A 21878-nucleotide genomic window follows, 5' to 3' on the forward strand; every position below is an offset into this window, starting at 1 on the left:
CCCGGGCACCAGGATGGGTGATACGGGCATCGGGATAACCTGTTCAGTTAGCTTGCTCAGTCCTGCTTAAGCCTGATCCCAGCTGCTGGGTCCATGTGACGTTATTATTTGGTGGGCCCGGCCAGACCCAGCTCACGAGGGGCACCCAGAGGCACAATTGCTTGGTGCCCCATAGCCATGCATTCTGTCTCTTCCAGAGCCTGGTAGGGCACCAGAAAGTGGTTCTCAAGAGTCACGTGATTCTCTGCTGCAGATGGCCTGGCCTTGCTCCAGAACCCCCAAGGGCCTCCCACTCACACTTCCCATAAGCTCCACATTGCATCTTTTCCCACTACTGGCTTATCCAGTATCATAGGATCTGCGGGGTCATATGGCCTAAGTGGAAAGATGGCTGGCACCATGGTCTGGCCCTCCTGCCGATCCCTTTCTGCTCTGGCCCCCGTTCAGGGAGGGCAGCCTAATGCTCCCCCTGAAATAGGAATCAGAGTAGTATCTTCAGGTGCGGGATAGGCTGCTTCTAGAACCTGACAATGCCTACCAAGTGCTATGCGCTTTTCCTCGTGGCGGGAGGTGCGAGATGTGACACTTTGCCCTATTATTTGGAGGGGGCTGTCCTGGGCCTGCCTTGGGCTATTGGACCCCTGGAACTTTTATTAATGTTCCGGGCCCCTGAGTCTTTGTAGTGTTCATCTCCTGCCCTCTGGAGAGCATACATCTTAGCCAGACAACGTGCTACTCATCCCTTGCTTGTCTTGCCCAGTCAATAAGATGCCATTGCTAAAGTGGTCCAGTGTGACATCCTGGGGGATGTCCAGACGGCCCAGTGCCTTTGGGTCATAGAATGACACATGGTGAGAATGACCCCATGACAAGACCTTCAACAGATATTGCTGTCAGATATTGCTGTCAGTTCCATGTGAACGTGAAAGGTCACCGATCCTCTTTTCTGGTCAGAATAGAAGAGTGCATTCAGGAAGTCAGCGGCTACCTGCTGGACTTGAGTTCTGCTCTGACAATGGCAGCCTATCCAGTATAGCTGCTTCCTTTAGGGATACTGCTTGGTCGAGCTTTCAAGAGTCTACAGACATTCTCCAGGAGCCGAACTAGTCCATTCAATGGGAGATATGATGGGACTAACACCCCTGCATCCCTTAGATCTTTCAAAGTAGCGCTAGTTTCCACCATCACCCTTGGGATAGATATAATCTTAGCTTGGATTTGCTGATTTGATCGGGGGGTGAGGGTGTGGTTCTAGAGGCGTCCATTTGGACCTTTCCACCATAAGAGCTCTTACCCCACAAGCCAAGGAACCCACGTAGGGGTTCTGACAACTACAGATATGTCCAGTTTAATTATGCATTTGCAGACTGGAGAAGTGGCCGTGGGGTGGACCTGTGGACCCAGGGGACCCACTGTGAACAGGACCTGGGACAGGACTTCAGTTACCACCTTCCCACTACTGTGCTTCTCAGCCTGGCTGGTGCCACTCTTACAAGCATATTCCTTATTGATTTTGTGAGTTGGGTAGCTCCTCTGGCCCTTCCCATAGAACAGAGTCAGCTGATGAGTTTCCTAGACTCATGTAGCATAACTTCTCTAACACGTCTGCTTCTTTGAGTCCTTTGATCCTTTCTTCCACAGTCTGCCATGGAAGATTTGGCCTTTCTGCTTCACTTGGTGTGGCCACTGTTTTCTCCAAGCCTCCACAAGTCATCCAACGGTCCTTGCCAGGGTTTCCAGTTCTGGGTCCTGGGAGAGCGCTCCAACTTCATGTTCCACCTCCTTGTTCCAGTGTCCTTAGGACCCAGCTTCTTGCATACTTTTACAGCTCTTGTCAGTACATACTGGCCAGATTTTTCAGCTTCTGTATTCTGTTTCCTTCCTTTGCAAATGTACCTCTTCAATCAGACGTACTAGGATTTGACCCTGCTTATTGATCTGGTTGCTAAGAGGGGAGGGAGGGAGGTTGTGAAAGGGGCGAGCATTGTTTTAAAAGGCACCTGCTTCCTTCAAGGCCTCTGTATTACCTTCAAGCAGAGGGAAGGTCTATATTCTAACAAGGAGGAGAAGCCTACCTCTGCAGGCCCAGTTGGTTCAGGTGAAGCAATAAGTTTAAGGTATTACATGCATCTTCCCAGATATCCCCATCCCAAGTCTAAGGGCTTCAATCTTGGCCTATTTGGGCCCTGATCATGACATAAGAGATGTGCTAGGCCTGAGAATTCAACCTCCTCTGAAGTTTTGTTACACTTAGGATCATGCGCTAAGTCCCTGGTCTTCCCCAATGCCTGCCCTCCAGTTGCAAAGGATTAGGGTTTCCTTGAATGTAACCAAGGGGATCCTCTCGCTTCCACATTTTGCTTTGGACTAGCGATCACTCACCCTGAACATATCCCATCTTTCTTCAGCTAATCATTGGCATTTAGCAAACAGTCACTGGAGTCTGCTGACCATTTCCCCCAGGCCTTTAGAGTACCAGGGACATTTCACCAACTGGTGCACTCCCTTCTGCCAGATCTTATTACAGCTGACCCTCAGTAAAAGTTACTGATGCGGGGCGCCTGGGTGGCTCAGTGGGTTGAGCCGCTGCCTTCGGCTCAGGTCATGATCTCAGGGTCCTGGGATCGCGTCCCGCATCGGGCTCTCTGCTGAGCAGGGAGCCTGCTTCCTCCTCTCTCTCTCTGCCTGCCTCTCTGCCTACTTGTGACCTCTCTCTGTCAAATAAATAAAATCTTAAAAAAAAAAGTTACTGATGCCCCCACACCCCAGGGGATGCCACACTGTAATTCTTATGCTCATGAGAATGAATGCCACACTGCCTCTTTTCCCACCACAGACAAGTCCAGTATCATGGAATGTGCCAGAACATAAGGGTGTGAGTGGTTTCCTGCTGGTACCACAGCGAAGACCTGCGGCAGAGTGTGTTATATGGCTACAGTATGTGGGTGGCTTTCCGTGCCCCCCAACAAAGGAGGGTTCCTCCTTGCCTGCTGGCTGCTGGGGGACCCAATTCCAGAATGGCATTAGAGTCTTTTTTTTTGTGGTTTGACCTCTCTGGCGCACTGGTTTAGGCTGGGTTCTGTGGGATCGGATTTCGAGGCAGGCATTAGTATGCAGGAGGCTTGCTGGGGAGTGCTTTTAGGATCAACCCCTGTAAGAAGGGCAGGGTTGGGCAGAGGGGGCAGCTAGTCCACAAGGCAGCTGCATCAGAGACTGACTGGGGGAACGCCTGCGGGTGGGATGGTCCTTCAGAGTCAGCCTATACTGAGGCCAAGAGGCTAGCCTTTGTACTCACCCATGGACCAGAGAGAAGACACGGGCTGCCTAAAGTAGGTCTAACCTTGGCCAAGGCAATTCTCTATGAGAGAAGACAGTTCCCAGTGGGACATAGCCCTAAGATGTCACGAGCTGACACTCAGGGTGCATTGGCTGTGAAGAGGCCATCTGAGCAGAGCACCACAGTATTCACTATACTTAGGGTCAAAAAAGTTTGAAATATGGGGCGCCTGGGTGGCTGAGTCAGTTAAGCATCTGCCTTCAGCTCAGGTCCATGATTCTGGGGGTCCTGGGATGGAGCCCTGCATGGGGCTCCCTGCTCGGTGGGGAGCCTGCTTCTCCCTCTCCTCCCCACTCGTCTTCTCCTCTCTCTCTCTCTCATTCTCAAATAAATTAAATGAAATCTTTTTTTTTAAACTTTGAAATACAGTGATAGAGTCTACACTCATCATTATTTTATAAATGAAAAAATGTGCCAGGCTCAGAGAAATTCTCCTCCAACGCTTGTGAGGGGACAGTGTCAGTAATGGAGTGTGCTTGTGAGAGAGAGGGAGGGAGAGGGAGAGGAGAAAATGGCTGTGCATGGGGTCTTTGGGGTTTGTCCATGAAGTCTGTAGGGCCTGTTTATGTTGGGTGGGTGTCTGTGTCAGAGACAGGCCTGGGAGTGCCTCCTTTCCTCATCCCTCTTGAGTGAGACCCCTGACTGGAGATGAGCTTCTGCATGTAGAGAAGCCTGTTGGGTAGGAATCCTGCGCCTGGGGTAGGATGCCGCTGGAAACCCAGCCTGGCCCAGGGATAACGAGGTAGGAGTTCACGCTGCACTCCTGGCTGGCTTCCCCTCGCACTCCCCTGGCTGGCTGGCTGCCAGCCACATCCCTCCCTAGGCCCATCATTGCTGCTCCCCCTCCCCGCTGCTTCCAGTAGAACCACCGCCAGCCTGCACCCCTCGAATCTGCTCCTCTTTTATCTAGTCGCCCACCCATAGTTGGATCCCTCAAAGCGCTCAGGCACACATGGACAAGTGTGATCCTCCATGGGGAAGGGCCAGGGCGTGGAAGGATCCTTCAGGACTCACAAGCAGACACAGGCGACTGAGGCATTCCCCAGGCACACTTCATATATACATATTCTCTACGGGGTTTTGGTTTTGTTTGTTTGTTTGTTTGGGATTTTTGGGTGTTTTGTTTTGTTTCACTTTGTTCTGTTACCATTTACAAACCTCCATGCAATTCCAAAGTACATTACGACTTGCAGAGTGCACTCCTCCTTTGGCAAAGCTGTTTGAAGAAAACATTTCTGGGAGCGGTGTGATGAGCAAACAACCCTCTGGGGAATGTCTGCCTGCCGGCTGTGGTTTGAGAACTTCGTTTAGAGTTCACAACGTCCTCTGACATTTACACACCTCCGGAAGGGATCACAACAGAACTTACGGTACCCCAAGCACTGTTGCGCTTTGCAAAGTGTTTCAACAATCACGAAGCACTTTATGGCTCTGAAGGGTAAACGGGTCAAAGGAACTGGCCTGGGTTTTGACTTCCTGAGACTGATGGCTGTGCTCTGCTTTTCCTCTCCAGGGCAAAATACTTCAAAGGGAAGAAGATCCATGGAGAAATTGACATTAAAGTAGAACAGGTTAGTTGGGGTAGATGGATCTGGGGGTCGGCTGTCCAGACCGAAAACTGGATGGTCGTTTTGGTTTGATGTGGGTAAATCACAGATATTTTTTTCTCCTTCCTAGGCTGAATTCTCTGATCTCAACCTCGTGGCTCACGCCAATGGTGGATTCTCTGTGGACATGGAAGTTCTTCGGAATGGGGTGAAGGTCGTGCGGTAAGCAAAGAGGTGAACTTGGTGTTTATGGGACAGGCATAAGGACTCCCTTAGAGCTGTGGGAGGGTCACCCCCCTCTCCACCCATTCTCCTGGGAGCAAGAACTTAGGTATGTTACAATAGCCAAGATATGGAATCAATGTAAGTGTCCACTAGTGAATGAATGGATAAAGAAGATGCAGTGTGTATACACTATGAAATATTTAGGCATGAGAGAGAAGGAAATCCTGCCCTTTGCAACAACGTGAATGGACCTTAAGGACATTATGCTAAGTAAGATAAATCAGAGGGAGAAAGACAAATACTGTATGATATCTCTTGTCTATGGAATCTAAAAAAAGCCAACCTCATAAAAAAGGAGAGTAAAATGGTGGTTACCGGGGACTGAGGGGTGATAGAATGAAAGAGATGTTTAGGGGCACCTGGGTGGCTCAGTGCGTTGAGCTTCTGTCTTCGGCTCAGGCCATGATCTCAGGGTCCTGGGATGGAGCCCCGCATCGGGCTCTCTGCTCAGCGGAGAGCCTGCTTCTGCCTCTCTCTAAGCCTGCCTCTCTGCCTACTTGTGATCTCTCTCTCCGTCAAATAAATAAATAAAATCTTTAAAAAAAATAGAAGAGTTGTTTAAGGGTAAAAACCATCAAATAAATAAATAAAATCTTTTTAAAAAATAGAAGAGTTGTTTAAGGGTATAAACCTATACCTGGAAGATAAGTCCTGGAGATCCAATGTACAGTGTAGTGAATATAGATAACAATATTGTATCTTTTTTTAAGAAGATTTTTATTTATTTATTTGACACAGAGAGAGAGAGAGAGATCACAAGTAGGCAGAGAGGCAGGCAGAGAGAGGGGAAGCAGGCTTCCCGCTGAGCAGAGAGCCTGATGTGGGGCTCGATCCCAGGACCCCAGAATCATGACCTGAGCCAAAGGCAGAAGCTCAATGCACTGAGCCACCTAGGCGCCCCAACTATATTGTATCTTAACTATGGAAGTTATTAAGAGGCCAGATCTTAATTATTCCCACCACAAAAAGGAAGTGATAATTATGTGACATGATAGAAGTGCTAAATAATGCTACAGTGACAATTCTATTACAATATATGTGTGTCTAATTGACATCTTTTTTTTTTAAAGATTTTATCCATGGGGTGCCTGGGTGGCTCAGTGGGTTAAAGCCTCTGCCTTCGGCTCAGGTCATGGTCCCAGGGTCCTGGGATTGAGCCCCGTATTGGGCTCTCTGCTCAGCAGGGAGCCTGCTTCCCTTCCTCTCTCTATGCCTGCCTCTCTGCCTACTTGTGATCTCTGTCAAATAAATAAATAAAATCTAAAAAAAAGATTTTATCATTCACTTGACAGAGATCACAAGTAGGCAGAGAGGCAGGCAGAGAGAGAGAGAGAGAGAGAGAGAGAAGGAAACAGGCTCCCCGCTGAACAGAGAGCCCAATGCGCTGGATCCCAGGACCCCGGGATCATGACCTGAGCCAAAGGCAGAGGCTTTAACCCACTGAGCCACCCAGGCGCCCCTAATCGATATCTTTTATGCCTTAAACTTACACAGTGTTATATGTCAATTTAAAAAGAAATTAGTCGGGGGGTTATGCCTGGGTGGTTTAGTGGGTTAAAGCCTCTGCCTTCGGCTCAGGTCGTGATCCCAGGGTCCTGGGATCGAGCCCTGAATCGGGCTTTCTGCTTGGCGGGGAGCCTGCTTCCCCCTCTCTCTCTGCCTACTTGTGATCTCTGTCAAAAATAAAAATCTTAAAAAAAATAAAAAGAAATTAGGGAGGCATCTAGGTGACTCAGTCGGATAACCATCTGCCTTCACCTCAGGTCATGATCCCAGAGTCCTGCGATCCAGTCCCATGTCTAGCTCCCTGCCTGGCATGAAGCCTGCTTCTCCCTTCCCCACTTCCCCTGCTTGTGTTCCCTCTCTCACTGTCTCTCTCTGTGTGTCAAATAAATAAATAAAAATCTATATTAAATAAATAAATAAAAGACAGTAGGCGGGTGCTTGAGTGGCTCAGTTGGTTAAGCGTCTGCCTTCAGCTCAGGTCATGATCCTGGGGTCCTGGAATCGAGTCCTGCATCAGGCTCCCTGCCCAGCCAAGACCTGCTTCTCTCTTTCCCTCTGCTACTCCCCTGTTTGTGCTCTCTCATTCTCGTCTCTCTCTGTCATATAAATAAATAAAATCTTTTTTCTTCAAAGATTTTATTTATTTATTTGGCAGACAGAGATCACAAGTAAGCAGAGAGGTAGGCAGAGAGAGGAGGAAACAGGCTCCCTGCTGAGCAGAGAGCCCTATGCGGGGCTGGATCCCAGGACCCTGGGATCATGACCTGAACCGAAGGCAGAGGCTTTAAGCCACTGAGCCATCCAGGCACCCTTAAAGAAAATCTTAAAAAAAAAATAAAACGAGGTACAGAATGTGGGAAGATCGCCTCTCTTCTGCAGAGCTAAGGGTCCTAGCAGACCGCAAGCCAAACTTTTTAGATATTAAATCAGCAAATATTACTTGAGCATACCAAGAGTATGCTTACTTGAGTATGCCAGCTGCTGCCCTCAGCATTTTACATTCAACAAATATTTACTGAGTGCTGATTGTGCACCTGGACCTGTTGCATGTGCTGAGGACCTGGCAGTTAAGAAAACTGACCCCCCAAAAGAGCCCCTGCTCCCCCCCCCTCAAAAAAACCCCTCTGCCCTCACGGACCTTGTGTTCTACTGTGGGATACATGCAATAAACAAATCAGAAAATGTAAAGTTGCTAAGAAAAAATATTTAGCAGCAAAGGGATAAAGGAAATGTTGGATGCTGGAGGGGTCTGCAGTTTGGAGGAGGAAGACGGATATTGTGAGAGACATTTTTTAAAAGGTTTTGTTTTTTATTTGCTTGTTTGAGAGAGAGCCCGCGCAAGCAAGGGGAGAGGCAGAGGCAGAGGGAGAAGCAGATTCCCCGCTGAGCAGGAGCTCGCTGTGGGGCTGGATCCCAGGATCTTGGGATCACCAGAGAGTGGGAAAGTGTGAAAAGGGTATTGCTGCGGGAGGAAACAGCTTGCATGTGTGTGCGCGCGCAGACCTGAGCAACCACTTTGCAATTTCTAGGAGCTGCAGAGATTTCGAGAGGTGGTTTTTGTTCTAAGGGTGGTGGGGAGCTCTGGGGGAGTGGGGTGCATATCCCTCGACACCTCTCCCCCTGCCACCCCAGGTCTCTGAAGCCGGACTTTGTGCTGATTCGCCAGCACGCCTTCAGCATGGCTCGGAACGGAGACTACCGCAGTTTGGTCATCGGGCTGCAGTATGCCGGGATCCCCAGCGTCAACTCTTTGCACTCTGTCTACAACTTCTGCGACAAGCCCTGGGTGGTAAGTGGCGGGAAGGGCGCTGCTGGCGGAGGGACTATCTCCTGTATGCATGCGTGTGGGAGTTCGAAATCCCTGCGATCTTGGAGGGGGTTTGCTCGAAGCTCAGAATCCCAGCTTGGAGACTGTCCCCGAGGAGGGCGTGCTGACCCATCTCTCCTGGCTCTCCTAGTTCGCCCAGATGGTTCGACTGCACAAGAAACTGGGAACAGAGGAATTCCCTCTTATCGATCAGACCTTCTACCCCAATCACAAAGAGATGGTGAGTCTGGGGGCCGTAGGAAGGGCAGGAGGGGAAAGCGTCGTGCCTACTGCGACCTTATTGCCAGGGGACGCATTATTAGCAATGGCGACGGTGTCAGGGAGCGCAGCCAGTGTGAGTGTGGGGTGGGGCTGTGAAGTTGCTTCGCGACCGGGTTTATTAATAGCATGAATTTACTGATGGGCTTACACGTGTGATTGCAGTCATTGATCCTGTTTCTTATAGTATCTTTTCTCACCGGTATTAAAAATCAACTTCTACTGTAAACGAACAGAGCTAATGTAATGAATCAGATTATATTACATATAGAAATCAAGTCATGGCTACTTATATTAGCAAATATGCTTCGTGATAGAAATGTCACCCATGTTGCAAATGAGGATTGACAATGAAAATCATCACTAGCGTTGTTGCAAATTAAATTGCTTACCAGGAGCAATTGAATTGTGGGTTACTATGATTGTAAAATAAAATCACCAATATTACAACCTATCACTACTACTACAAATTACTGTTATTATGGCAAATTATGGGGACCCATGTTATGAATCAAATTGCAGTTCCTTACAGAAATTGAATAATCATTACTAGTGTTATTGAAGATCATAACTATTATTACAAATTATTATCAATATTACAAATTATGTTCTAATATAAATTATGAGTCTCTGTTTTGAATTATATTATGCTTACTAGAAATTTTATGATCATTACTAATATCAAATATTATAACTAGTATTACAAATTTCTGCCAATGTTACAAATTAAGATTACTAATGTGAATTATGAGTAACTATGTTTTGAATTATCTGGTAGCTTCTAATAGAAATCATCATTAATATGGTTTTAACAACTCCAGTTTATATTATGAATAATTACTAATATTAAAGTTACGAGTACTAATATAATTTATGAGTACCACAGTTATGAATCAAATTTCAATTACAAATAGAAATTGAATCACCATTACTGATGCCATCAAACTTTACAACTAATTTTATAATTTTATAAATTTTTAACAATGTTATATATTTTGTTTGCTTATATAAATAATAACACCACTTGTGTGAGTTAAATTACAGTTAAATGTCAATATTGACCCAACATTACCAACTTGGTTAAATAAACATTGGTATCAATATTAAAAATTCTTACCAGCATTACCAATTATGGCCACTGATATAAGTTAACAGTGTTACGAATTAAGTTTTCTTACAGATGAAGATCAAATCATTAGTTCTTAGGAAACCCAATTTGCTTATCATTATTATTATTCACGTTCTTTGAGAGGACAGAATAGCTGACCGTGGTTGAGAGCGTGGACTCTGGCCAGAATTTCTGTATTGGAATCTGAGACCTACAACTTATTAGCTCTCTAACATAGAAAATGTTACTTAATGCTCTGTGCCTCAGTTTACCCACCCGCAAAATGGGGGTAATAATAGGTCCTGCCTCCCAGAGTAGGTGTGAGAATTAAATTATTTAATGACTGTAAAGTGGTTAGAACAGTGCGTCTGACATATGTTAACTTCTCCCTCAGTGTTAACAAATTTCCCTTCTATTCCTAATTTGTGGCGTATTATTATCATGAAAGGATGTTGAACTTTGTCAAATGTTTTTTTCTGTATTTATGGATATGATCGTGTGGGTTTTTTTCTTTTATTGTGTGAATATGATGTATTACATTACTTGAGTTCCATGCGAGTTGAGGCGCATTGGCATTCCTGGACCATCTCTCACTTGGTCTGGTGTATAATCCTTTTTAGGATTCAGTTTTTAGTATTTTGTTGAGAATTATGGTATCTATAGTCAGAAAAGATATTGACCTACTGTTTTCTTATGATGTCTTTGTTTTTGGTATCCGGGTACTAGTAGCCTCGCAGAATGAGATAGTGGTCCCTTCTCTTCTATTCTGGGGAAGAGCTGTGGAAGATTAGTGTTAATCTTTTAAATACTTGTAGAATGTGCAGGTGAAGACATCGACATCTAGTCCTGAGCATTTCTTCTTCTTCTTTTTTTTAAGATTTTATTTATTTAGGGTGCCTGGGTGGCTTAGTCAGTTAAAGATCTGCCTTCGGTTCAAGTCATGATCCAAGTGTCCAGGGATCGAGCCCCACATCAGGCTCCCTGCTCTCGGGGAGCCTGCTTCTCCCTCTCCCCTCACTTGTATTCCCTCTCTTGCTGTCTCTCTCTCTCTCTCTCTCTCTCTCTGTCAAGGAAATAAATAAAATCTTATTTATTTATTTCTCAGAGAGAGAGAGAGAGAGAGAGAAAGAGGGCACACAAGTAAGGGGAGGGGCAGAGGGAGAGGCAGAAGCCGGCTCCCCGCTGAGCAGGGAGCCCAACATGGGGCTTCGTCCCAAGACCCTGAGATCATGACCCGAGCCAAAGGTAGACGTTTAACCGACTGAGTCACCCAGGTGCCCCTTCCTGGCATTTCTTTGTAGGATGTTATTGTTGTTGTTATTATTACTGATTTTATAGGATTATTCAGATCTTCTAGTTCTTCTTCAGTCAGTTTTGGTAGTTTGTGTCTTTCTAGGAATTTTGTTGATTTTTTCAAAGAACCACCTTGTGATTTCATTGATTTTCTCTATTGTTCTTCTATTCTCTATTTCATTTACTTCCATTCTAATCTTCATAACTTATTTTTTAAAAGATTTTATTTATTTACTTGACAGAGAGAGAGAGAGAGATCACAAGTAGGCAGAAAAGCAGGCAGAGAGAGAGGGAAGCAGGCCCCCTGCTGAGCAGAGAGCCCGATGCAGGGCTTGATCCCAGGACCCTGAGATCAAGACCTGAGCCAAAAGCAGAAGCTTAACCCTCTGAGCCACCCAGGCGCCACCACCCCTCATTACTTATTTTTTATTGAAGTATAATTAACATGCAGTGTTATATGTTAGTTTCAGATGTATAATATAATGATTCAACAATTCTGTACCTCTCTCGGCGCTCATCAAAGATAAGTGTACTCCTAATCTCTTTTATCTATTTTGTTCATCCCCCCCAACCCACTTTCTCTCTGGAAACCACCAGTTTGTTCTCTGTATTTAAGAATGTGGGTTTTTTAAAAATTATGAACAATTTTAAAGATTGTATTTATTTGTCAGAGAAAGAAAGAAAAAGGACAAGCAGGGGGAGCGGCAGGCAGAGGGAGAAGCAGACTCCCACCTGAGCAGGAAGCCCAACTCGGGACTCAATCCTAGGACCCTGGGATCATGACCTGAGCCAAAGGCAGATGCTTAAGCAACTGAGCCACCCAGGCATCACTAGGCATTTTTTTCTATCTCCTTTATTCTTGTTTTGTTTCTTATTTTTATTTAAAATCAATTAATTAACATATAATGTATTATTAGCTTCAGAGGTATGGTTTAGTAATTCATCAGTTGCATATAACACTCAGAGCTCATCAGGGGCCCTCCTTAATGCCTATCACCCAGTTACCCCATCCCCACATCCACCTCCCATCTAGCAATCCTGTTTGTTTCCTAGAGTTCAGAGTCTCTTATCATTTGTCTCCCTCTCTGATTTTGTCTTCTTTTTCCTTCCTTCCCCTAAATCCCACATATGAGTGAAATCATATAGTATTTGCCTTTCTCTGACTTATTTCACTTAGCATTATCCTCTCTAGCTCTGTCCATGTCTTTGCAAATGGCAAGATTTCATTCTTTTTAATGGTTGAGTAAGAGTCCATTGTAAATATACTGCATTTTCTTTATCCATTCATCTATCGATGGACACTTGGGTTGCTTCCATATCTTGGCTATTGCAAATAATGCTGCAATAAGCATAGGGATATGTATATATATTTTTAAAGATTTTATTTATATATTTGATAGAGATTACAAGTAGGCAGAGAGGCAGGCAGGGAGAGAGGAGGAAGCAGGCTCCCTGCTGAGCAAGAGAGCCCGATGTGGGGTTTGATCCCAGGACCCTGAGACCATGACCTGAGCCAAAGGCAGAGGCTTTAACCCACTGAGCCACCCAGGTGCCCCGGGGATATATATTTTTGAATTAGTGTTTTCCTTTCCTTTGGGTAAATACCCCATAGTGGAATTACTGGATCACATGATGATTCTATTTTTAATTTTTTGAAAAGCCTCCATACTATTTTCCGCAGTGACAGCACCAATATGCATTCCCACCAACAGTACATGAGTGTTCCTTTTTCTCCCCATCCTCGCCAACACTTCTTATTTCTTGTGTTTTTGATTTTAGCCATTCTGACAGGTGTGAGGTGTTATCTCATTCTGGTTTTAATTTGCATTTCCTTGATGATTAATGATGTTGAGGATCTTTTCATGTGTCTGTTGGGCATCTGGATGTTTTCTTTGGAGAAATGTCTATTCAAGTCCTCTGCCCATTTTTAATTAGATTATTTGTGGGCTTTTTAGTGTTGAGCTGTATGAGTTCTTTGTATATTTTGGATATAAACTCCTTATCAGATTAACCCCCACTGATTTGAAAATATCTTCTCCCATTCAGTAGGTTGCCTTTTTGTTTAACTGGTGGTTTCTTTTGATATACCACAGATTTTTATTTTGGTGTAACCCCAGTACTCTAATTTTGCTTTTGTTTCCCTTGCCTGAGGAGACATACCTATAAAAATGTTTCCATGGCTGATGTCGAAGAAATTATTGCCAGTGTATGTCTCTAGGAGTTTTATGGTTTCGGGACTCACGTTTAGGTCTTCAATCCATTTGAGTTTATTTTTGAGCATGGTGTCCAGTTTCATTCTTTTGCATGTAGCTGTCCAGTTTTTCCAACACCAGTTGTAGAAGAGACTGCCTTTTCCCCATTGTGTATTCTTGTCTCCTTTCTCACAGATTAATTGACTGTATAAGTGTGGGTTTGCTTCTGGAGTCTCTATTCTTTTCCATTAATCTATGTGTCCAATTTTGTGCTGGTAGCATACTGTTTTGATTACTACAGCTCTGTAGTATATCTTCAAATCTGGGATTGTGATATTGTTAGTTTTGTTCTTCTTTTTCAAAATTTCTTTGGCTATTTGGGGTCTCTGTGGTTCCATACAAATTTTAGGATCATCTGTTCTAGTTTTGTGGAAAATGCTGTTGACATTTTGATGGGGATTACTTAAATCTGTATATTGCTTTGGGTTGTATGGACGTTTTAACAATAATGGTTCTCCCAGTCCATGAGTACGGAATACCTTTCCATTTGTTTGTATCATTTTCCATTTCTCTCATCAGTGTTTTATGGTTTTCAGAGTATGGGTCTTCCATGTCCTTGGTTACGTTTATTTCATTTTATTACTTTTGGTGCAGTTGTAAATGAGATTGTTTGTTAATTTCTCTTTCTGCTACTTCATTGTTAGTGTATAGAAATGCAACATATTTCTGTATATTAATTTTATATCCTGTGACTTTTCTGAATTCAGCATCAGTTCTAGTAGTTTTTTGGTGAAATCTTTAGGGTTTTTTATATATAATATCATTTCATCTGCAAACATTGAAAATGTTACTTCTTCCTTACTAATTCAGGTAACTTTTATTTCTTTTTCTTGTCTGATTGCTGTGGCTGGGACTTCCAGTAGTATGTTGAATAAAAGTGGTGAGAGTGGGCGTCCCTATCATGTTCCTGATCTTAGAGGAAAAACTCTCAGTTTTTCCCCATTGAGTAAGATGTTAGTCATGGGCTTTTCATGTAAGGCCTTACTTATGTTGAGGTATGTTCTCTCTGAATCTGCTTTGCTGATGGACCCTGTGCACCTGTTGGGACCTGCATTCAGTGCTCTGGCAGGCTGTTTGCAACTTTGCCTTAGCCTTTACTTCCCGGTTTTGCAGAGTCTCAAGGTCAGCCAGAGATCCTGAGCATGCACACAGCCTTGGGCATATTTGTGGTTTTCTAGATTCCTGGGAATTTGTCAGTGTTTTTCAAAGCCTCCTATGAAGATCTCCTTACCCAACTTTTCCTGTTAGGTTTTTTGGTCTGCTTGTAATGTTTGTCCTAGCTGTAATCACTGCCTCCAGCATTTGCTATGCTAAACAGTTGCTACTGATTGTTTTTGAAAAAACAAAAACAAAAACAAAAAAACAGGGAAAGCTGTTCACACTAGGTGAACTTTGTGAACTTTGAGTTAAATCAAATAGACAAGCCCTGTGAATGGAGTTTTCTAGGAAAGTGCCAGATAGGTCAAATGAAGATAGTTCTCTAGGAATGGGACTTTTGGAGGAAATTCCAACCCTGTTCTTCCTCCTGCTCTGGCTGATAGGCTGCTGGTTTTCATCAGGACTACAAGACTGTTGATTTTCAAGGCTGTTGTGGAGGTAGGGAGAAGGTGATGGAAACAGAGAAAGTCCGAATGCCACAAAGCATACTGTTCTTACTGAGATTCAGCCACTTTTCTTGAATAGATACTTCCTGAATTATTATAAGCCTTTGGCCAATTTTTAGAGTTCTGAAAAATTAATTTTGACAATTTTTGCCAGTATTTCCATTGCTTTTATGGAAGAGAAGATTTTTCTAGGCCCTTTCTCTGGCATTCACTGACATCACTTCCAGACACACCTTCCTCTTTCCCACCCCAGCCCTAAGATGATAGCATTTCAAAACCAGGGTGTGGGAGCCAGATGTACTCATTGATACTAGAATATCTTTGCTTCTAGGCCTTCCCATTATATAGAGCAAAGAAATTTATATATATATATATATATATTTTAATGTGTTCACACTGATACCTCTAATTGTAACCCAACACATCACAGCGTCACATCTAGCTTTCCCCAGTCTATACTTATATTTTTCTTCTATAACAATGAGAACACTAGCTTCCAATATCATCAGTGTGTTTACTCATTTGCTCAGTCCCACGATACACAGAATGTATTTTTATAATTTCAACATCCACACCACTATGAAAAACAAACTAAAAGCCTGAGATTTGTTTGCCCTTTTTAGATCTTCAAATGAGGATGTATAGTCAAAGTGCTATATTCAAAAGTTTCTTGGTTACTTTATTTTTCGTTCAGCACGATTGCCTTATTCCTTGTTTTCAAATATAATTTGTTTCTCTTTCTATTAAATTTTAGTCTTTTCCCTATCTATGACTTAATTGTATATTATTTCATTTAAGACATTAGCATGATCCAAAAGTCAAAATATTTTTTAATGATTTTATTTATTTATTTGAGAGAGAGAGAGAGAGCGAGCAAGCATGAGAGGAGAGAGATCAACAGGAGAAGCAGACTCCCTGCTGAGCAGGGAGTCCGATGTGGGACTCGATCCCAGGACTCCAGGATCATGACCTGAGCCGAAGGCAGTCGCTTAACCAACTGAGCCACCCAGGCACCCCCAAAAGTCAAAATATTAAAAAGCATACAAATTTTTAAAACCTAGACAGAATGGATAATTTCCTAGGGAAGCACAATTTACCAAAATTGACCCCATTAGAGCTTAAAAGACCAATTTCCATAAAACAAAAGAAAAAGTGAGTAAGAAACTGCCCCATAAAAAAGCATCGGGCCCTGATGGTTTCACAGGAGAAGTCTCCAAACTTATGGAGCAGTTAATCCTAATGCCAAATAAATTGTTCCAGAGAACCGAGAATGAAAAGAAATTTCCACATGGTTTTTCTAAAGCAATTATAACATTTATTGCACTCAAAAAAGCATGAACTATTTTCACTTGTTAATAACAATGCAATAATCCTAACTGAAATTTCAGCAAATTAATTCAAAACTACATTAAGAAAATAATGTAGCATAACCTAGTAAGTGAGTTTCCTTCTGGGAATGCAAGGATGGTTCTTTATAAGTAATGTGTTAATATCATACAATTTATTAATAGATCTAAAGAGAAAACCATATGATGTTTCCATAGCTATTTTAAAAGACTTTGGCAGAATTCTGATATGATCATTCAAAAATAGAAATCAACTGATAACTTCTTAACATGATAAAATTTGTATACGTCAATCCTAAAGTTATCACCAGCTTAATGAGACAACATGGAAGGCATTTCCACTAAGATCAGAAGCAAGGCAATGGGGTGTCTGGGTGGCTCAGTGGGTTGGGCCTCTGCCTTCGGCTCAGGTCATGATCCCGGGGTCCCGGGATCGAGCCCCGCATCAGGCTTTCTGCTTGTTGGGGAGCCTGCTTCCCACCGCCCCCGCCTGACTCTCTGCCTACTTGTGATCTCTGTCTGTCAAATAAATAAATAAAATCTTTAAAAAAAAAAAAGAATCAAGGCAATGTCCTCTGTCTGCACTCCTTTTCAAAATTGTGCTTAGAGGTATTAGACCAATGCAGTTAGACTAAGAAAAATAATTATAGATGTAAGAATGGGTAAAGAAGATACAAAAATATCTCTATTTTTTAAAGACTTTGTTTATTTATTTGTGAGAGAGAGAGCACTAAAGGGGGAGGGTCAGAGGGAGAAGCAGACTCCCCACTGAGCAGGGAGCCTGTTGCAGGACTCAGATCCTGGGACTCCAGGATAATGACTTGAGCTGAAGGCAGTCACTTAACTGACTGAGCCACCCATGGTCCCCCAAAATATCTCTATTTAAGACAATACAAATAGTATACCTGGAAATTTCCAGGAGAACCAATAATAAAGTTAATTCAAGAAATAAAGAATTCAGTAATACAGTAGAATATAAAATCAATATATAGAAATTAGTTTTCACACACACAAAGAACCAGATATATAATATAAGGGAAAACGCTATTTATGATAACAAAAAAGGATAAGATCTGTCATGAGATCTGTCATGATAAAGTCAACAAGGAGTAATGCAAACTTATATGAAGAAAATTTTAAAACACTTCCTGAAAGACACAAAGGTAGACTCACACAAAAGCAAAGACATTCCTTGTTCTTGGATAGGATGAATTAGTATCATAAAGATGTCAGTTTCCCTTCTCAAGTCTTCATTTATAAATGCAATGTGATCCCCAGAAACATACCTATAAGCTTTTATCTGCACCTGATAAAAGTTGATAGTGAACTTCACATGAAAATGCAAACATGGAAGAATATCCATTAAAAAAAAAAGAAAAGCAATAATGGGGGGTGGGAGGAATTAACCCTAACAGCCTTGAGGGAGTCTAATGCCAGCTAACATTCTATGAAGGTTTTCTAATTTAAACAATATGATGCTGACACATGAATGGGCAGTCTGGCAGACTAAAAGAAAAATTAAAAGTCCAGATATAGATCCATGTACATATGGGAATCTAGTGGATGATAAAAGTGGCAAGCTTTGTTTTTGACATTTAAATCCTTTGTCTGAAATGAATTATTTCCCTTTTTTTAACGCTCTTATGGACATCTCTATTACATGTGTTCTTGAACACTTCTCTACATGCATTATAGGATGGTTGAAATGTCCATTCACTTATGTAACACTGTTCTTCACATAGCCAAGAAGTAGCACTCTCACAAATGTCTTTATTACGCATGTTCTTTAGAATTGATTTTCCTATACAGGATGAAGTAGGTTGAGATCCACTTTCATATCTTTCCTTTCCTCCCCCACAGATCTGGTATGCCACCTCCACCGTGTACCCAAATCTCATATGCTAATGGGGGCCAGTTCTGGACTCTGATCCAGTCCATTGGTCACTTTCTTTACACCTGTCCTGGGGCAACCCTAGCTTAATGACTATATTTTCTCATTGACTACTGATACCTAGTAGGGCAGTCCCACCTCCTGGCTGTTCTGTAGCTATACATAGGCAGGAAGAACAGGACCAAAGAGGCCGTGAAGAAGACAGAGCTAATGGCGGGCGATGGATGATAGTGGCTGGATCACATGAGCATTGGACTTCCTGCAGGCTAGCTTGCCACTCACATTTCCTCTTTTGTCCCCCATCCCAGCGTGCAGCATGGAGGGGCATAAGCTAGGTCTGGATTTGTAGAAGCTGTCTTCCCCACCCCATACTTTTGAAGCTCTGGTGGGAAGATTGCCCAACCTCCATCACGTGGTGGGAGGTACCTATGGAGACTCTGACTCCACTACCCCATCTACTCCCATCCAGCCTGCAGGGCACCAGGAATCATCAGGGTTGCTTCCCCTCCCTTGCTTCCTACACTCCAGGTGATATATGGCTCAGTGAATATGTATGGAGGGTTCCCAGGGGAACAGGTGGAGTCTGATCCCAAGGCTTATCAAGATCCAGTCCCTTCTCTAGGCCCAGGATTCATGGATTTTGTGCTGTGGGGAAGGAGATGGGTGCTTGGGAGTGTGAGTCAACAGTTAGGCATGTAAGGATTGTGTGAAAAAAGAGAGGGCAGGAGTAAGTAAGGCAGTGAAGGAAGGCACGTGGGAGACGCATCAAGAGGATGGGGAGTTTTCTTTGGAGGGCCCAATCTTACGGAGATATGACAAGTCCAGGAGAGAGGACCCCGTCCCGAGTGTGCAGCTTCTTACATTGTCGCAAAGTGAACGCATTCCTGTTGTTTGTGTCCAGACAAAGAAACACGATGTCACCAGATAGATCCCTAGAACAGGTAGAAGGCGATGGTCTGTGGGAGGCTTGAGGGGCCAGTAGTGGGAAGTTGGTGGGCTTGAGGAGTCTTGCAAGTGAGAAAGGTGGAGAGTCCCTTACTTGCTGTGGCTGAGTAGAAGGCCGGGCTCCAGGCAGAAGGCGGTTGTACGTGAGGGTTCAAGAGCAGATTCTGGGTCATCAGGGAAGGCAGCCAAGTTCGTGGCTTCATGCTCTTTTTTTTTTTAAGGTTTTATTTATTTGAGAGAGGGCGCAAGAGAGAGCACAAGCAGGGGGGAGGGGCAGAGGGAGAGGGAGAAGGAAAAGCAGACTCCCCGCTGAGCAGGGAGCCCGATGAGGGGCTCTATCCAAGGACCCTGGGATCTTGGATTGTAACCTGAGCTGAAGGCAGCTGCTTAAGCATAACGACTGAGCCACCCAGGCTCTCCTCATGGCTTCATGTTCTTGCCCATGCTCAGATAAGCAGGTGTCCCTCCACAGACACTGTGCAAGGTTGGGACTTACGGATGTGGCTTTGTTGGGGAGGGGGCTGCTGGCAGGAAGGCATGTAGAAGTGGTTGGGCAGAGCATCCCTCCTCACACTTCTCATAGCTTTTTGCTCCAAGGAGAGCAGGGTGGCGGGCACAAAGGATGGGCAGAGGGGCCAGGGAAGAGGGAAAGGGAGTAGCTCATGGTGGGGAAGCAGGGAGGAGCAGGGTGGGAGGAAGAGAGCAAGGAGAGGGATCAGGAGCAGGAGCAGGGAGAGGGAGAGGGGACGTGGAGGAGAAGCAGGGGGCAGGGGACACGGGGAACAAGGTGAAAGGGCAGGGGATGCAGGGAGGGAGCGGGGAGCAGAAAGAACAGGGAAGAGTGGCACTGTGGCCACGCACACCTGAGACACACTCAACACCCAACCACCCACCCTGGGGCACCCTTCCCTGTAGATATTGAGGAAGCCTCCCTGACAGGCTCCTCTCAAAGCCCCTTCCGAGGATACACCACTCATTTCCGGAAGTGCAAGTTCCCATCTCTTGCAGAGCCTAGAGAGGACAAATGCCATCCCTGACTCCCGGAGGTCAGTAAGGTGTGAGCAGAAGTCCCTTGGCTAGGAATGTGATCCGCTAGGGGTCAATCCCAAAGGCTCAGAGCACTATGGTATTGGGATAGAATTTGCTGGGATTGGTCTAAACTGGGGGCACAGTATCCTGGGGGGGCACTTGTGGGATAAATATCCTGAGCAGGGGGTACGGAGTTCCAGGACTGAGATGGGGAGAAGCCTGAGGATGAGGAGTCCATGCAGGGTAGAGACTCTTCTCATGGATGTCTCAGCTGTTCTTGGTGAGCATGTAAATAGAACGAACCCACAGCTGTTCTTGGTGAGCATGTAAATAGAACGAACCACATTGCTCTTTATATTTGGGTACCAGAGGTTCCCCTTTAGGAACCTTGATTGTTTGTGAAACAAGGAAGGAAAGGGAGAGGTAACCCGAGGAGCATTTATGGGGTGAGGGACCGAGGTCTTAGTATCACATCAGTAGCATTTTGGTCTCAGAGACTCACCCATTTCCTCTGCCAGAGCAGGGTCAGGGGCTTATATTTTGGTGGGGAGACAGATGTGAGGAAGAGGTTGGCAAAGTCTCCCACATGATGGTCCTGCATGAGGAGGACTAGCCCCTGGAATTAAGCCATGAGAACTAGGAATGGGAGAAATGTGTCAGGGAACCCTTTAGGGTTGAGGCAAGATTTCCACCATCCCTAAGACTCCTGAAAAAAAGTTTGCAGAGCACCTCCCCTCTAGGTTCTCTCACCTCAGGGGACTTTACCTCCCCTTCTGGAACCTCACCATGAGCCCCTGTGTTGGAGGCCTCTCCAAGGTCTGGCCAGACTTATCCATGTCTGGGTTATAATAAATAGTATGGGTGTGTGGATGGTAGCATCCAAAGGCTTGCCCAAGGGTGGTCACGGACAGAGCCAGGAGCAAAGCAGGAACCAGCAGGAAGGTGGGACTCATGGCAGGTGCCTGAGAGACATGGGTAGGGGTTAGAGCTGAGAAATGGTCTTTCTCTGGCCCAGCTCACCCCTAAGCAGGAGAAGATTCAGGGAGCACCTCTCTAACACTACTGCTTTTCAGGGTCCTGGGGCCAGGGGGAGGCGCCATGGTGGGGTGAGGGAAGACACTGAGTCTGGGCCTCTGGCCAGCGGCCCCACCTCCATCCATCAGAGCTGTAGCTCTCCTCAAAGGTTCAGCAAGAGACCCAAGTTCAGGGGTAGATAAATAGTCAACAAGGAGGGGCACCTGGGTGGCTCAATGGGTTAAAGCCTCTGCCTTTGGCTCAGGTCATGATCCCAGGGTCATGGGATCCAGCCCCACACCGGGCTCTCTGCTCTCTCCACACCGGGGAGGGAGCCTGTTTCCCTCCCCCCGCCTGCCTCTCTGTGTGTCAAATAAATAAAAAAAAAAACTTTGTAAAGAAATAGTCAACAAGAGGAAGGTGTGGCGTGGGTATCCCTGCACACGTAAGCTCTCTTTTCTTCTTTCAAGGAAGCGTACCTCCAGCCTTCTACTGGAGTGGGGAATCAGGAGTTGGGCAGTCTATCTGAGGTTCCAGTGGCCTCTTAAAGAGACTTTCAACTTATCTTTTTTTTTTTTTAAATCTCCACCTTCATTCCCACACTGAAAGACAACCTGTGTCCTAATTGTTTCCTT

The 21878-nt window shown here is 44.7% G+C and overlaps 1 protein-coding gene across 2 annotated transcripts in view; it reads left to right on the forward strand.

The window, feature by feature from the left end:
- Positions 1 to 21878, forward strand: part of SYN1 (synapsin I) — a 47021-nt gene that overhangs the window by 6950 nt on the left and 18193 nt on the right. For both annotated transcript variants that reach the window (XM_044235852.1, XM_044235853.1), the window contains exons 2-5: positions 4851 to 4908; positions 5015 to 5106; positions 8308 to 8464; positions 8634 to 8723. In XM_044235852.1, coding sequence (XP_044091787.1) covers positions 4851 to 4908; positions 5015 to 5106; positions 8308 to 8464; positions 8634 to 8723 — 397 coding nt within the window. The remainder of the gene's footprint in view (positions 1 to 4850; positions 4909 to 5014; positions 5107 to 8307; positions 8465 to 8633; positions 8724 to 21878) is intronic.

The sequence above is a fragment of the Neovison vison genome, chromosome X (assembly GCF_020171115.1).
Source record: "Neovison vison isolate M4711 chromosome X, ASM_NN_V1, whole genome shotgun sequence".
Classification (NCBI taxonomy): Eukaryota; Metazoa; Chordata; class Mammalia; order Carnivora; family Mustelidae; genus Neogale; species Neogale vison.